This window comes from Ooceraea biroi, chromosome 4 (assembly GCF_003672135.1).
Source record: "Ooceraea biroi isolate clonal line C1 chromosome 4, Obir_v5.4, whole genome shotgun sequence".
Lineage (NCBI taxonomy): Eukaryota > Metazoa > Arthropoda > Insecta > Hymenoptera > Formicidae > Ooceraea > Ooceraea biroi.
Genome location: NC_039509.1, coordinates 16,894,590 through 16,911,881, shown reverse-complemented (window position 1 = coordinate 16,911,881; position 17,292 = coordinate 16,894,590). Strand labels below are relative to the sequence as shown.

At 39.1% G+C, this 17,292-nt stretch overlaps 1 protein-coding gene across 9 annotated transcripts in view; it reads left to right on the top strand.

The window, feature by feature from the left end:
* Positions 1-17,292, top strand: part of LOC105283195 (acetylcholine receptor subunit alpha-like) — a 127,177-nt gene that overhangs the window by 27,474 nt on the left and 82,411 nt on the right. For 8 of the 9 annotated variants that reach the window (XM_011345804.3, XM_011345796.3, XM_011345811.3 and 5 more), the window contains exon 3: positions 15,096-15,140. In XM_011345804.3, the coding sequence (XP_011344106.1) occupies positions 15,096-15,140 (45 nt within the window). Of the gene's footprint in view, positions 1-15,095; positions 15,141-17,292 lie in introns of those variants that run through there. The other variant, XM_026968749.1, reaches the window with a different exon arrangement.

Genomic DNA, 17,292 nt, shown 5'->3' with positions numbered 1-17,292 from the left:
GAAAAAGGAGTGCGTCCCGAATTTCCGCGCTACATTGTAAAAACGCTGCAGCGGAGACGCGTGCTGGAATTTGAATACGACGCGGCTTCTTTTCACTGAGAGCAACAAAGTCTCATATTGTGAGTCACGTGCGACCCAAATTACTGGCGTCAGGATTACTCCGAATGTCCGAGGCCACAGGGCGATTACAAGCGTAACGTCATAGTAAAGTATATCGAGAAGCGAAAACAAGATGGAGAAAACAAGATGAGATCCTCCAAATCTCTGTGCTTGGAAACCTCATGTTACCGGTAAATTTGTAATGACATTGTTACACATTTGTTATTGTCATCAAGTTTTATTTCTTTTCATGTGACGTGTAACTATTGTATTTTGTTTGTTAATGTAAAGCCGCGACTCTCTGAACGTTACAGAATTATTATTAACCCGAAAACGCATTTGCATATACGTAATTTATTGTAATGAGAATCATAATGTGTAGTCTCATTATACATTCCTATAATTACATAATAACTTACCCACCAACGCTGCACTACACTGCACAATGCAGTGTACAATACTATTTTATTATGAGTAATTATGAAATTCTAGTTTTCCTCTTGAAATTCTTGTTATAATTGAATACCAAAAGAAGACTTTATAGTAATGTTTATTAGAAGTGTCAATTAAAATAATTTTAATGAATGAACAAATAGTTTACAACTTTCTGTCTGAAATTTAGCACAAAAAAGACCTTTGTGTTAAAACAGCAAGCACAAAATTACGTGGATGTTAAACTGGACGATAATTGCGAACAGCTCGTGTTCGCTTTCCCTTTCTTTTCATCTCTATTCTCTTCCCTTCTTTATGCTAAAGCTATTGTTTTTCCCAGTAAGATGCGTTCTTAAAAACGCATGCAACATTACCATTTTGCCGAGTGTGTCTGGAAATGACTGAAGATTTGCATAATACGTTTCGTCATTATCCTTTTCACATGCTTTCTTTTTGAGATTCGCGCTGCGCGTATAACGTCATTACAACGATGTGTTGCATCGTTTAATAAACTTTGAATTCTTTTTGTTCATTGTTGAGAGATTTAAATGTTGGATGAGTCAACAAATTGTGACAAGAATGTGCATTAAAAGTATTATTTTATTTAGAATACTTACATTCAGAACGATTTATTTATTCAACCGAATGTTTCCCCTAGTTTTCGAAATAAATGTTTTCGAATACCAATAAAGTGATTGACTTTTATAGCAACGAATCACCATAACTTTTCGACTCGCCGAGGATATGCGGCGGACATTCACGAATTGAAAAGTTGCAGAGAAAATATAACAGGACGCGCAATCGTGACAAATATTGTTCGGAAGTATGATAAGTAGAACAACGTTATCTTATTGTTGTATTGTGTATGTAAAGGAGAGCGCATATACGAGTGGCTCTCTCGTATTCTCTGTCGTTCTCAGCGCGGACCTCGCTGTCAGATACTCAACTAGGGCAGTAATTTTCCCTTATACCCGTCCGCTGTATTACCCTCGTCCCTGTACGCACTCAACCCTTGCCTGTTTCCCTCGGCGCCCTCATTCGTTTCATTTCGCACCCGTACCCCGTACGCCGCGTAATCTCGTTGCGTGTACAGGGTGGAACCATGCATCTGCCTACCAGACTACACGTGGTAACTGGACGATGATTCACTAATTAAAGCCGTAAGCGGTTAATTTGTCATCGCGTTACCTATCCAGCATCACGCGTCTCTAAATAATGTGTTAAATCCGGCTGCTTGGTCAGTCGGGATGTCATCAATGTAGCGCGCTTCTGTCATCGCAATTTGCGTAAACGGAAAGGAGGCAAATCATAGTAAAGAATTGAATCATGCGTGAATTACAAATATTATATCAACTATATTATTTTCCAGACGTATCATATGTGATGCTTGAATATAATTTCTCTATTTTTGTGCGACGCAAACGTGTAATGCACCAAAATTTATGAATATGAATCAAGCATTCAGCTATTCACGCCAACGTAGCCCGTTTCTTTATCCTATTCATGGCTCCATCTCGGCCTACTCTCTCGTTCCTTTTTTCTTGGACGCGCTGTAAACCTTCCGACGCATTTAGAAAATAAGTCCCGCGCGCAAGAACGCCTTCGTGCTTTCAGCAGAGTGTTTCCGGCGAGGGGGCAATGAGCCTCCGCGCCGTGTAAACTCCCAGAGCTGATAATGCCTCAAAAGCGTATGGCGTGTTGCAACCGGAGAGGGTTGTAAAATTGAGCAGGGTGTCAGCGACCCCGACGTGGCGGACGATGAAGAAATTCGCGCGGATCGACGCCACAGGCGATATATCGCCTCCGCAATATTTGCGAAAAATATGAAGGAAATATGTGTGCAATCGCGCACAGGCATCCTGAAGGCACAATTTTCGCGCGTCTCGCTGGCTCGTCACGTTTCCGCGATTTATTCTGTTGCACGTGCATCCCCGCTGGTTGCTGCAAAATGAGACCAGACAGAAAGAAAAGTAGCAAATTGTTTTATTAGATAATCTTGCAATTAATACATGGCTATTCACATGGTTTTCAATAGAATCGATCTTAAAGATTAAGAAATTGAAGATATTTTTTCTTATCTCTTTAAGCGAAAAAACTTTATTATAATATAATCTCTGAGAAGCAAGGGGGAATTTCCTGGACGATGAGTTTATCATGAAAGAAACTGCAATCTGTGCTCGACTGTATTCAAATGTGTTCGACTCGCGGCTTGCATTCGCGGAAGGAGTTTGCCGTGCGACAAGCGAATGCAGTCGCGCGCGTATCTCACCGAAGAGTATAAAAGTCGTGGAATCTTTCGCAAACACTTATTTAAATGAGAGTGTTCGTACTAAGAAAGTGGAGCGGCTCCTCTCTCGCGTGAAGAGGGAAGGTATCCAAACAAGAATACACGCGAAACGGATATATACGTGCAACACGACAGCCGCATTTAGATACATGTGCGTTTATCTACCGGAAATATTTACTTCGGATTACAAACGGAAAAATATGAATTGTATTATACGCGATCGACAACGATTTATTTGCGAAGGTAAATTTGCGCGTGATGACCACATCACGTTTCGCACGCGTATTATTATACACGGATTACAATTTCCCAGAGGTACGATACGGCACAATTTATTTGTTTATACCGCATGTAATTCGCGAATTCGATTGATGCCACTTCATTGCGGTTTTCCGGGTAACCGGTTCATCTGCGTGCACGTAGTTTTATTTAACATCTCGGCTTCTCCAATGTTTTCCCTGCAATTGTGAAAAGTTCCTGGAGCATTCGCGCAATCGTCAGATCCATAACTAAATTAAAATTCTTCGTTTAATAAACCGAGATCGGAACCGCCGAAAAGATTAACAGAGATTTCGCAGACTCGCGGATGAATTCATTTCGCGTTCCATACGGCCATCGGAAATTCCGTTTCAGGCGTGTATAGGCATCGGTACCAATTGCAAATATTGAAAAATAGCAGTCACCTGCTTTTTTCGATGTAATGAATGCTCGTAAAATATCGCTCGCTCGTACTTGTACGTGAATTTGCGTTTTCCGTCTGTCCAGTAATTTCTCCGGTATTCGTGTCATTTTATCAAAAATTTGCGCGGCCGAGACGTGTTAATCAAATCTGTGGAATTTAATATTTTAATTAAATCTCGTACCGTGTCGCGACGACCAATATCATTTTGCCAGTGCTATCGGTCGCCACCTCATAGGACTCGTTCCCGAATTTCCATAGCGAGATTGTGCTTTGTGTAACGCTCGAAAGCTCGCATTGTCATGGAAATGGAGCCTGTTTTTTGAGAATTGTTTCCGTCGTGGCAACACAATATTGCAGTGAATGACAAAAAAGCGTGTGTTTTTATGGCAATGCTACTGCCAAACATTAAAAAAATCTCTTTTTTTTACTTATCGCTCGACTAAATACAATTAAATTGATGATTTCAATAATCGCAAAGAGAAGTTGTTGGAAAAAGGATTGACGGTAAATAATAATTATGCTTTTCTCTTATATCTGGTCTCGTATATATGTGTGTGTGTGCTAATAATGCTTCGGGTATATGACCGTTTATCACGTGCGTGACTTTTGCGCCTTTGAAAGACGATACTACACAAGCGAAATGTTCAATATAAAATAATAGTTCAAAGTAAATTCTCTGTGGTACAATTTTGTGTAAACTTCTGCACAGAAACGCATGCAACGCTACCGGCGCAATAATTTCTGCAGCAGGCACACGCTACTATCTCTCTTTTTTTTCAGGACTCAGTCGAGAAACAACGAGAATGCCGGTGTACAGGCGAGTTTAATTAAAGTACTGCGAGCGTGTAGCTTAACGCTAATGCGGTTCGCGTGGCAGAAAGAATTGAGGCATATTAGGCGAGTTAATCGTTCGTCATTCCTTACTTATTCAAAGGGCGGTAAAAGAGATGAGGATATACCGCAGGCAAAGTAGCGCCGTAACGCCAAACTCTGAAACTTAATTAAATCCTCCTGTCTTTTTAATATCTCGCAGAAAAAGCCATCTTGATCTCGCATATCGCGGCAAAACTTTTACAAGAGTTCTAAGAACACGAAAACCGTGCGAGAGAATACGATGCACGACGGTATTAAATATTTTCCCTAGCAAACCTTTCTTTAACAATTTTCACTTCTTAGCAGTGCATCTGCGACTCGCGCATTAATATTCAGACGTATATGAATATTTATATTAAAATAAGTTGAATTAAAAGAATGCTTGTGCCACGTGGGACACAAAGTTTGACACGGTGTTTATTACGTTAATACTGTGCGCGAGAAAAGTCTTCAAAAAGCACAGATAACTAGCTCTTGATGTAACCAACGTTTCAATAAAAATTCTATTAAAGTAAGATGGCTTCGAATTAAATTGCAAAGTAAAGTTTTTTTATCGCTGAAACATGATAATCCACGAGAAGATCTTTTACAACCAAACTGCATGTTAAACAATGATAAATCGTGATTGTGAAATATTTACAATTTGACATAGCTAAAGCTGCTAAAGTATCGGAGCAACCATAACCAACCTCACTACAATGTTACTCGATCGTTAGCGTACACGGTATTCGCGAATGATGGAAACTGTGTATATTGGAGATCAGCCTAAATTGCATCGGTGGATCTGATTGGGATCAGATCGGTGGCGTAATTTCTTTGATTGAATAAACGGTAGTTGCATCGAGCCTCGAACGGAACAAACCCGTCTCGGAATTATGTATCCGTGTCGATATGTACGTTAATGATACGAGTGGGCCTCGCTATACCGCCAAACCTCATCTACGTTAAAACCGCCATACCTAAACCCTATATATACATGATTGCGATTCATGGGTGTGAAGCGCGCGCGCGCGCGCGCGCGTGTGTGTGTGTGTGTGTATGCAGCTAATACGTGAGCCGCTGGCACATTCCCGGCATTCCTAAATCAGAGGTCAACCCGAATCAGATTAGATCGGTATGAGCTTGTCCAGGAATTGGAGTAGTTTGCTTGCAACATGACGATCGAAACCACTTATCGATCGGTGGTTTTCAAAGTGGCCGCGCAAAACAGACAATTAAAAAGTTGAAAGGGCGGGACTAAACGATGAAAATTCTCCCGATTATTTTCGAAATTTTATTTCTCCGAAATACTCGGAGCTAGGTACTCTTCTGAAAAATTGCAATCACGAATGTGAAGTGCAATAAAAATACATATTAACTCTCGGAATTATGCGTAATGCCTAGAATGCTCAGTCGATTCACTCAGAATGCACGACATCTCGGAGTAATTGCTGATTTCAAAATAAAAGCAAAGAATTTGCATGATTTTGCAACACTCAGTAGTCAGTTTCGCATTTGCCACGATTCTGCAGCTTTCCGTTACTTTGTCCTAGAATACCTCGAGAAGGTTTTGCAAGATTATCCTCTTTCGACACTATCATTTTATGCGCGAATCGTAATATATAAAGTACGTATATCAATAAACGTCTCTTGTACAAACAAGAAATTCTTCTTTCGCACAGAATATCCGATATGCCACATTAACCCCGGAGAACCTTACAACTCGTCGCTTTATACAGAAATCGTCCAACTATTTTTCTATTCCGCGTTGCCGTCGAATATTTCCCGGCATTACGCAATGCAAATGATAAAGAATTTACATCTTCCTTAATTTACACAATAATGGTAGCGTCACCTCCCGGCCTTGTTCCAATCGCGCAACCGCGACTTTTCCGTGAGGAAACTTTTCCGACGCCGCGTTAGATTTACTCTGAATATTCGCGTTATCCTCGAAGCTACATTTAATTGTAGTACTCGACTTACACGCGTATGCCATGAATATATTTTATGTAACACGGTAATGAAGACACATAGCTCATTATAAGACAGTAATGATTATACAAACACTAATATAAATTAAGACAAAAATTTAATTCATAAATTTTTTTCGTGTCAAGTTTCCCAAAAGTATTGATTTTGAAAATGAAAAGATAGTAGATTATATCTTTTTTTTGCTTAAGAATAAATTTAAGCTAATTCTGTTACAACTGACTGCTAATTTATCATGATTTTCATTAACAACGTTATTGTTTACATTAAAAAAAAGAAGTTTGAAAAGAAAATCCTCTCTCTCATCTTTTTAACGAACGTTTTGTGAAACAAGTTTGATAGTTTTTAATTGGATGCTAACTTGGTCGCGATACACGAGAGATATTTTAAATTCATGAAGCTTGCAAATTAGGCTTGAGACCGTGTCTTGCGAGAGTTAATGGTAGTCTGTGATGTACTTGGCTCGTGTAACTTTCGTGAACGTTTCCTGCGTTGCATAACAGCAACTTAAATCGCAGCGTCGGTTGAGTAAGGAGGCGAGTTTTGGAAACTTTACGGGAGATATTCATTCGCGCCCTCGCGACTGTCATGGATGTTCCGTGACTGCAATGCCGAATCGAGATAAATAAATTAAGAATCTTCCTTTATTTGTCGTCCATACCATGCATTATTAAACGAACACGATCGCGACAGCGCACCGTTTATCAGATCCCGGATTATTTTTCGGACAATTGCACTGTCGGTCGCTTAAAGTGTTCCGAAGAATACCTCGATTCTTGCTCGCATTCTACGATGAAAGAGGAAATTGACAAATGACGATCAATTATTATATTTACCAAGCTGTGCCTAATGAATATAATTATAAGATAATTATAATTAAGGTAAAATTAAGGCAACGTCCGAATGTTTACGAGCAAAATCAGCGTTACGCCGCAAATTGCAGAGTTCCCTAACGGGACTCTCCATCATTCCCATGCGAGGCACTATGACAACGACGCCGGTATTTACGTAATTATTGGGTTGTCCATTTGCTTTATAGTTGGCTGCGTCACGATTCGTTCAAGTACTTCCCGAATACATGCGTCATCATTCGACTGGCCATGATTTTGCATTGCATTAACGATATTTCTCGGTATCATCAATTAAGCCATTTATTTCGAAAACGATACACAAATATTGAATCCGAAATATTGAATTTTATTGGAAATTCCGAGAGAAACACTTTTGCGATTCCAAACTCATCAAAGAATCTGTCATTAAAAATTAATCATACTGTACGATACTTCTTTTTCTATTTGATGTGTAACACGTGTTTAAAATCGATAGTTTTGTGTGCGCAAAAATATAGTTTTTCAAGAGGGAGTACTTTATTACGTATACTGTGCATTGTAAAGTTAAGAAGTTTAAGAATACGTTCGGAAAACTCTCGGAAAATTGGTACATTGGTAATTTAGACCAATACCAATCGATAAAGTTCAATAAACTAAAGTTTCTACCTGCTTTTGGAAACTTTGCCGTATTAGTTATTTATGAAGGAGCCAGTTGCGCGCACGTATGCTTTGCCTATAAATAATATTGTATTATATCTTGTATCTCTTATATACTTTTCATTCCTTTTCCTATAAATAATATTATATCTTGCATCTCTTATATACATTGTACTTTTCATTCCGTCGTTATATGCTTTATCGTTACGCAATGTATAATATAATCGCACCGCCTCTTGTTTCCTAAGTCTGCAATGTTTGCTCATTCAACGCTCGCTTGGTGAAACGCTATGTTGCATTAAGCTATTATTTATTAATTCATCTCACTCACGTCACTATGAAACGGCCCATTTGCTCGGTTCATAAATTATTCTCTCATTAGAAAGATCTATATGTTTGGTTAACACTCATATAATTTGATTGCAAACCATAAAAACAGAAAGAGAAATCAACTTTTGCGATCTGTGTTCTTCCATTTATAAATACAAATTTTGATCTTCGTCCCGTGCGAACGTGTTATCACATAAACAGAAATCATTTCAAATGCAAAATACGCACCATGCCGTATCAGACGTCAGTTATCAAAGGGAATAAACTTGGTGGAATGAGAGGGAGAGAGCGGAAAGGTCACTAATCCACGAAAGTGGCGAGAAACTGGCAATGTTGCCTCTCCCTTAATATGAATATCTAATAACGGCAGTTTACTCGGACTCGCGACGTTCCAGTTACGATCTCGCGAATGTACATACAGGCTGGATCAGTGGTAATGGAACGTCTCTGATCGGCCCTTACTGGACGACGATATCATGCAGGTCATACGTGGGATTATGCACTGTAGCATGGATAATTAATGCGCCAGGAGGGCCAGGTTGAATTAGTGTTGCAAGCTAATAACGATATCTAGTGAACGACTGGCTTGAATACTCTTTAGAGACGATCAATACCTTTTGCGAGATTCCGTATACGATTACTGTATGTTCCTTCAATAATTTATAATAGGCATTTATTATTATTGTTACTCTATTGTTACACAGCCAAGAGGAAATTGAAAAATACTGTTTCAAGTTTTAATTTGGAAATACTAGCGTTCAAGTACCATCGACGTAAATTTAATTATGTGTGACATGATAAGTTTCCTCGCTTTTCCTCGTTCTTTACTGATTCGCCATACGCGCGCGCGTACATGCACACATACAAGAAAGAGTAAAATTATATACCAGAACCTGTAATTGTAGGAACGTAGTAACGTGATTAGTGATGAGTCAACCAGATTGACATGACCGTGCTGGGCTTAATCGAGCTGTCTGAGGGACGAAGACGAGAGTCAGACGACAGATGATGGAAATCATAATGAATCTCGTCGTTTCACCTCCGTCGCTCAGGAATGTGAAATTACGGCAAGGACCTATCTTTCACTAATGTATATCAGTGACTTCAATCTTCATTAATCTCTTTGATCGATTTCGAATAACTGGCGCTTCTCGGAATAAAATTTTCACATTTGTCGTCAGCATTGCCTGGAAAAAACGAGAAGCCAACCGCAACAATTTCAATAAAACTAAATGAAATGTAAATCACAACTTTTTTCCTACAATTTACAGAAAATTGATATGAAATTAAATAATTACGTTTTTCACCTCGATATTACAGAGTTATATTGATTAAATGAAAATGTAATAGATTTTGTTTTATCACGTGGCCGATAATTCTGTGCGCGCTGTTTCGCGATGTATCGAGCAATCGAGCGTTAAAAATATCGCATTTAACATACAAGATCAGTTAAGTAGCTTTTCGTGTAACATTCGCAAAAAGTTCGACGGTCGTCTCCTCTTTCAGTCTCTTTGCAGGCGCCTTCGCCCTTCCGATTTTCTTCCCTTCGCGCCATCCGCTTCCGCTTTATTCATTGATCAAACACTATCTGTTTATCCCCACTTCTGAAATCGGAATCCAATCATATTCATAAATCTTACAAAAAAGTGTTACAATTGTGTCTGAAAGAACAAAAATATCATATCACATTAAATCGCGCGAGAATTTCAATTTCATCTCGAGCTTCATCTATATGACCTCATTTTTCATCGGTGACCTGTGTACATCAGAGATCCTAGAAAAGCGGACTCCAGTTACGCTGAACGTATTTTAAACGCGTTCTCTGAGAGGTCCTCGCGACTACTCCTCCCTACATGCCATCATAGCAGCGAAATGGCTTGTAACTGCACGTTTAAATTTGCACCGTAAAATTTGGCGTACTCCACTCGCGCCGCCCGAGTATCGCAAAAAGGAACTGAAAGCAATAAGAAACGCGCGAAAGCCCCGGGAGGCCTAAGAGCGTTTCTTTTCACGCGAGCGGATTTTCTGCCCCGTTTCTATCACAAACTTTTAAATAAACGAGCCTTCCTCCTTGACCTAAAAGTTCCTTTTAAGCATGCTCAGAGTTCTTAATGAAATAATTCCTTTTAGCTGCCTTTATGATTATATCAACTTACACGTTTAAGTTATGTTCTTCAGAAGATATTCTTGAAAATTTTAAATATTATAATTGAAACTGTATAAAAAAAATGATCAAAAAGCGTTATATAATATTTTTGTGCAATTTCTCTTCGCAACATATTTATTATATAAATAATATATCAGTTATGGAAATGGCATGGAAAATTTTGCCATTTATTTTCAATATTTGATACGTCGAAAGAAACTGGATCAGCAGCAATAAACACAGGAATATTTACAGGGGATTTAATTAAAACTATAGAGTTCATTTAACTGAAAAGTCACACACTCACACGCAATGTAACAACTGAATCTCGTAACGCGATCCTAACTTACTTCTCGGATCTCAGATTTAACTTGGACATTGCATCTCTCTCTTTAAATCATTCGCAACCGGCACCTGTCCAAGGTATTCCGTTATGAGCAAAAAATTTGTGCTTTACGTAAATTTGTGTTGTCACGACGAAACGTGTTTTCATGCGTTTCGTGAATATTCAGCAATCTTAAATATTCAACGGCGGAAAACAGCATTATTCATCTCCCAGTGCCAGCCATCCCGAGCATACATCTATTTTTGCCACTCTAATCCCACTCCAATCGGTCATCTTGATTTACGACGTCAGAAATGAAGAAATTATTCTCCGGAGCCTGAGCATTGCTGCCTTTGTTCTTTGTCATACTGTCAACTCCATAACGTTTCCGTATGACTTTCGGTTACCGATTTATTTCGGATTCTAAATCACGATTCTAAATATTGGAGCCCTCTAACGCAAATATGAATCTGTTAAACTTTAGCTTAATAACAAATATTAAAATATATTTAATGATAAAAACATGATTTATAGACTTCCATGTATGTGAACCTCTCTTGCATAAGATATCACGTCAAATGTTAAAAGTTTCACGTTGTTGCAAAATGTATCTGTGATTTAGTGATTAAAAGTTGGTATTGAAATTTTCTTTTATCTTGTTTCTTTCTCCATCACTTTCTCCAAAGCTCGCACAGATGTAAATCTTATTCGCTGTCGAGTTCAAATCGTGTCAAACCGATATTATATTCTCGAAGAGCGATACAGATAAGATTTGCCCTGACAACGCTTGCCACTTACTATTTTGTTTTTCCTATGATCGCGCTTCTAGCTGCAACACATGTTCGTGACATCATGATCGTCGCGATGGCTTTTTAAGAGAGAACTGTAAGAATATAGGAGAGAATATAGTAAGAATATATACATGCACACAATTCTGCTTGAGTGCATCTTTAAGAGAATGAAAGAAGATCAGACTAGGTTGCCCGAAATAAAGTTTTACGATATGATTTATTAGTAATATCAAACGTAAACTTTATAGCAGATGATAATCATAAATATTGAACGAATGAAAAAGTTGTGTCAGTATTTCAGTAGATGACATTACGAGCACCAGTCAAATGATGATACTATTTCAAGTGTCAATATATTCAGCGAAAGATCGTCGAGAATGAATGAACTTTGTTTGGATGAATAGAATAGTTGGCATAAGAGTAAACTGACTGATCTTTAATGCTAAACACAGTTACATTTCCGCGCGATTTATCTATATAATAGTTTTACAGATTAAAATATTTAGAAAATATTTAGAAAAGAGAAAAAGAAAAAAGGAAAGAGAGACTATAATAGCTGAATATGTCAATATACTCTACCTATAGATAATTATTAATGAATCTCATCTGTATAATTATTGTAACGTTAATAAATCAGTAAGTACCAATTACTGCAATAAACGATCGGAACAACGCCCATATCAATAACGCGCGCGCGCTTCCATTTTCCAATCCTCGCTGGACATGGCCGCGTTCATCTCGGAAGGAAAGCGAATATTCGCGACCGCGATCTAGTTACCCTCCGCCTTTGTCATTATTAAAGCAAGCAAACCATCCCTTTTCCGGGACTACTAGCGCAATGCGACGCACGCGGCAGTGTAACGCGGAAATTAATTAGGAACGGTCGGCGGTCGGCGGGAAACTCTGGTGCATCTACGCGCGGAACTCGACAGGAATTTTCCATTTACGATCCACGTGGACGACACACCGTAACACGGTTTTAACACGGACCCTCTGTGTACCGGCATCCGTCGCGTATGCTCGAATCAATTAACATATTGCGCGCTCGTGCTAATAGTCGCGAGTATACTCGTGCGCGTGTACGGCGAACTGTTCCGACGCAATCAGAGTTTAATTACATGTAAAGTAATTTGCTAATCACTCTCGCTCATTGCCCGCAATTGGCGGTGCTGCGTCGCGGATCAACGGGGAATGATCCCGAGGGCTGCTCGATCCTTCGGTCTTTCGTGTCGTTCACGTTGCTACAGATTACAGCGCAATGAACTAATCGTGCAACGCAATTATTAGAGAGTTTTTGCAATACCGTCTTTTCAGATACGGTGAACGCTAAAGTCACGTAAATATTGTTACGATGAACGCGCATGCGCAGTTTCGTCTTTCGACCAATAACGTGACTTTAGCGTACACCGTATCTGAAAAGACGGTATTGCAAAAACTCTCTATTATGTCACTGAATTATCGTTAATTAATTGCCAATGGCAACGCTACAAATAATCGAAGACTATCGTTCACGTTATCAGTCATTGTTACCATCTAATAACGAATTCGATACCTTTGAAGGTACGATGCTGTTTTAAAATAATATAATAGTTTTGTCGTGATTATTACTGTTGACACTATTATTATATTATTGATACTGTGTACTTCATCCTATGACCAGCAACGAAATTATTATTCATTGCCGTTGCATACTATTATTGTCGTTGCGGAACAATCGATATTATCTCGCGTCAGAATTATTATTCGCATTGACGAGTCGCTTTCGCATCGGCGCGGAATTTTGTACAAATCGACACGCGAGTCTTCCGGTTTCCGCAGCTATCGATGCGACATTAATTTCGAGCGAATCGGGGAACGCGAGCGCTCGTATATCGGATGCGCCCGAATTAATTAGTGGCCCCTATAATCGTGGTAATGCGCGTTGCCGTCGAGACCTATAATTTCGTGAAAATTCAATTTAATCGGCGCAGTCGCGTATTGAAGCAGGGATTTAGTGCTCGTTCCGATATCTGCAAAACGTCGGGAGCGAAAAATAAAGCAGTGCAAGATAATTCTGTTTTCCTTTTTACTGGGGAAATAAACCCGCTGATGATGACCCGCATCATTTTTCAACGCTAATTACGTCTCATGCGAGAGAATGTAGAAACTTCTGAACTCTCTCTCTCTCTCTCTCTCTCTCTCTCTCTCTCTCTCTCTCTCTCTCTCTCTCTCTACCGAGAAAATATACTTAATAGATATAAATATTCTTAAAAAGAAGAAATGCTATACGTACAAATGCAAGTTTGAATAATCCTAGCTCTCCAAAGACAATGTTTTATTAATATCTCTTTCTTCTTCTTTATTTCCCTTTATCCATTTTTTGAATCATTTTCTTGATGAAGTAATTACAATTAAACAGTAAACTTCGAATGACTTTGGCTACTGGAAAGGCTATTCGTAACGTTGACGTACCGCGGTATTAAAATCGACCTTCGTTACATTTACATCCGCGACTCACCGAAACGTACGAAGTGAAGCTATATCGGTATTATTGCATTTGCATATGAATGCAATCCGCCTTCCCATAGCGGAGAATAATTCACCCCACAGTGAATATCCATTCAATACGGGCACTCTCGGGTGCCGCGACTATGTTGTGATGATTACCTTGTCGGAGGCGCCTTCTCATCGACGTCGCAGCGGAAGCACTCGACATCACGAGCGTACACGCTTATTGTTTTGACGCATGACGAAATTCACGAGACGTAGACCGTAGCAATACGTGCGAATTAAATTTCCGCTACGTGTTAAAATTGCGAGACAAAAAGGGAGAAGACAGGTAACAGTATGAGCGCGGTAAAAATATACTCGGGATAAATCAAGAACTCATGGATCAATACTACGATATCCGAATACTTTTTTGGACAATAATTTGCAACACGTGCAAATAAATTGATGATATTGACGTAATTTTAACAGCTAATAATTGAAAGTTAACATCAAGTTGGCGTCAATAGTTATTAGTAACCGAAAGCAGTAATTTGTAATAGTCGTATTAATAACTAATAATTGTATGTGCATGTTTATATATGTGTAAAACTAATAACGATTACATTACTTGCGATCGAGGTTCGATCAAGGTTCGATTTGTAAGCAAACAGCTCACCCTCATGGATTCCACACGTGTGATGTAATTCGAATTATGAATGTCGGAGATTCATGCAATAGCGGAAAGTCCAAAATCGCATACCAGCAGTCCATAACTGGAATTACCGCATTGCAAGTTCCATCTATGCGCCCGGCCAGCTAGTTGGTCCAATTAGTCGAGGGCCGGCGCTGAATCCGGAAATTACAATGCGCTGTCGGTGACAGGCACAAAAAGGAGACGAGAGATGTGTCGTGCACTTTCTATAGAAGAGGCGGCGCGTTGCCAAACGTTTGCCAAATAACACCGCGAGAACTATTATCGAAAGCTTTATTAATTATATTTTTTACATAATATATTGACATTATCCACGAAGTTTCTTTTGAAACTTTAGTTGCGACCAATGTTCTTTTAAAAATTTTTTGAATAGATCCTAAAAGTAAAATCTATTATAATTATTAATAATCGTCGAATAACTTATTTCTAAGAATACATCATTGTTGAACAACGAATAATTATCATTTTTAAACAAGGAATTATTTCTGTTACAGAACTTGAAGAATCAGATCATGACGACGAACCTGTGGGTCGAACAGGTGAGTGATAAATTATTTACTTGGAAATATTCAAATAAATCTCGTAATTTGGAGTCTCTGCTTTTTCGGACTGCATCACGCGTGACGTTCAGTGCGAAGAAGATAATCGGAAGCAATTTGTTGTTGAGACAGACACGGTTTTTATTACAAGTGCAAATTTTCTCTCGTTCCTCGCGGGCAAAAATTTACGCTGCCGCAAACACTTGCGCCATGTTTCACAGCGTGTCCGATAAAATCACGAGACACACATCGGCCCGTCGAAGGCCATCCGTCGTGGAACGGCCATTCATACGCGGGTCATACGGTCCGCGGATCGTCTGGCCGGGATGCGCAGACCTGGTTGTGTGGGCAGTCGCATTTCTGTCCGATATACGTGTGTATGGCAGAAGCATTCCCAGCGCGTCTCGTGGAGCGACGCGCCATCCTTCAACGTCGAAACCACCCTCCACCCTTGCAGAGCGACTGGCCACCAACACGACCCCGACTGCCGTTAGCGTTAACGCACACTCTGGCTGCCACGTCCCGCTCAGGATCGTCTTCACCCTCGTTACGTCGCTTTTTGCTTTAAAATCCCTCGGATTGCCAGCCGGAATCTTTGTCACGCAAAGTGTAATGAGAAGCGTTTAGGTAGCTTCCTTGTATGCGTGTTTAAGGTACAAGGAAGAAAAATTGGTAAATGTTATTCAAACAGTGAATGGGATGAATATTTCTCATCAGTGATTTACTTCCCGATTGCAAGGAAAAGATTGAAAATCTGACATGAGCACGGAACATTTTTTTAATGTTAAAGAAATCGCCATAAAGGTACGATAAATTTGCGAATGATAATGATCTCGATCGGTTACAATCGTTCCTGATATAGTGGTGCTTTGATGCATATGTACAACTGTGTAACCAACCGATTCGCTTTGCCGCATGCACAACATACAACGATAACATAATCCATCAGACCTGTGCAATGTTTCCACGTAGTGCAAAAACTAGCTTTTCCTTTAAACGTCAAAAATCAGTTCTCTCTCGTTCTCTCTCCCTTTATTGTTTTGTAATCCGATTTTATCGCCTCTTTCGGATTTTATTCCCTGTTAAAATTGAATCACCCTATAACATACGTAAACGGAGAGTGAAGAAAAGAGAGAACGAGAGAATTTGCGTTACCTTTATACGCACAAATTACATGAATAAGAGGAAACAAATGTATGTACATAAATGTAATTGTTAATTTTTGCTTACTATTACGGCATACATCGTGAGTTTCTCTTACGAGCCTTATAGCATACTTGAAAAGCATCAATAACAAAATTTAGATATTAACTATGTATCAAAATGCGAGACATCCTCGTCAGGTAACATCCCTCAATATGAAACGCTAAGTTTTTTATGTAATATGTGAACGTATATTTTATTTTTTTATGTATATTGTAGCATCTATATAAGTATATGGTTCACCTCGACGAAATAGTGAAATACCTACGGGAGCTTTTTCTCGTACGTGCCGAGTCGCTGGTTTAATTTCGCCGCAAAATCGACCTCGTATATATCGACGTATCCGCAAGCGAAATTACTTTTCCTTGCCTCTAGCACGAAAATGAATCAAACTATGCAACCAAATACGTCGTCGGCTGCCCACAAACTTGTTTAATCGCGCAAGCGATGAGATGATTGGAATTAAAACTAAAAAGAAAAAGCTTTGTATATTGATTATTTTATTTATTTCTCCCTCAGTTCCTTTATCTCTTAAATTTATCTCTTTAAGAAAACAGATAATGTTCGAATTTATCTCTCTGCTCGTGAGGGATCGAACTGATATCTCAAATCAGATTTTAGGGCAAGGGTTTACTCGTGATGTTGTTGTGTTCTTTTGCAACTCTGATCAGACAAGCAGGCAAGCAATACATGGAGAATAAATTGATAGGTACAATGTCGATGCAAATACTCCCCGTTACCTGCAAATACTTTGTTCGCACCCTCGCATCTTGCCTTTATCTCTTTTTGCTTTTTATCTCGATGTTCACGTATCACCTGTACTTATCAGACGCTGTTTACGTCTATCCTTATCTATCTTTTCCCTCGTTATTTTTTTGCTTTAAAGCTTTGTTCCATCTACTTTTCTTACTTACCCTTTCCGCTGTTTCTTTACGTTTCTTTATTCTTA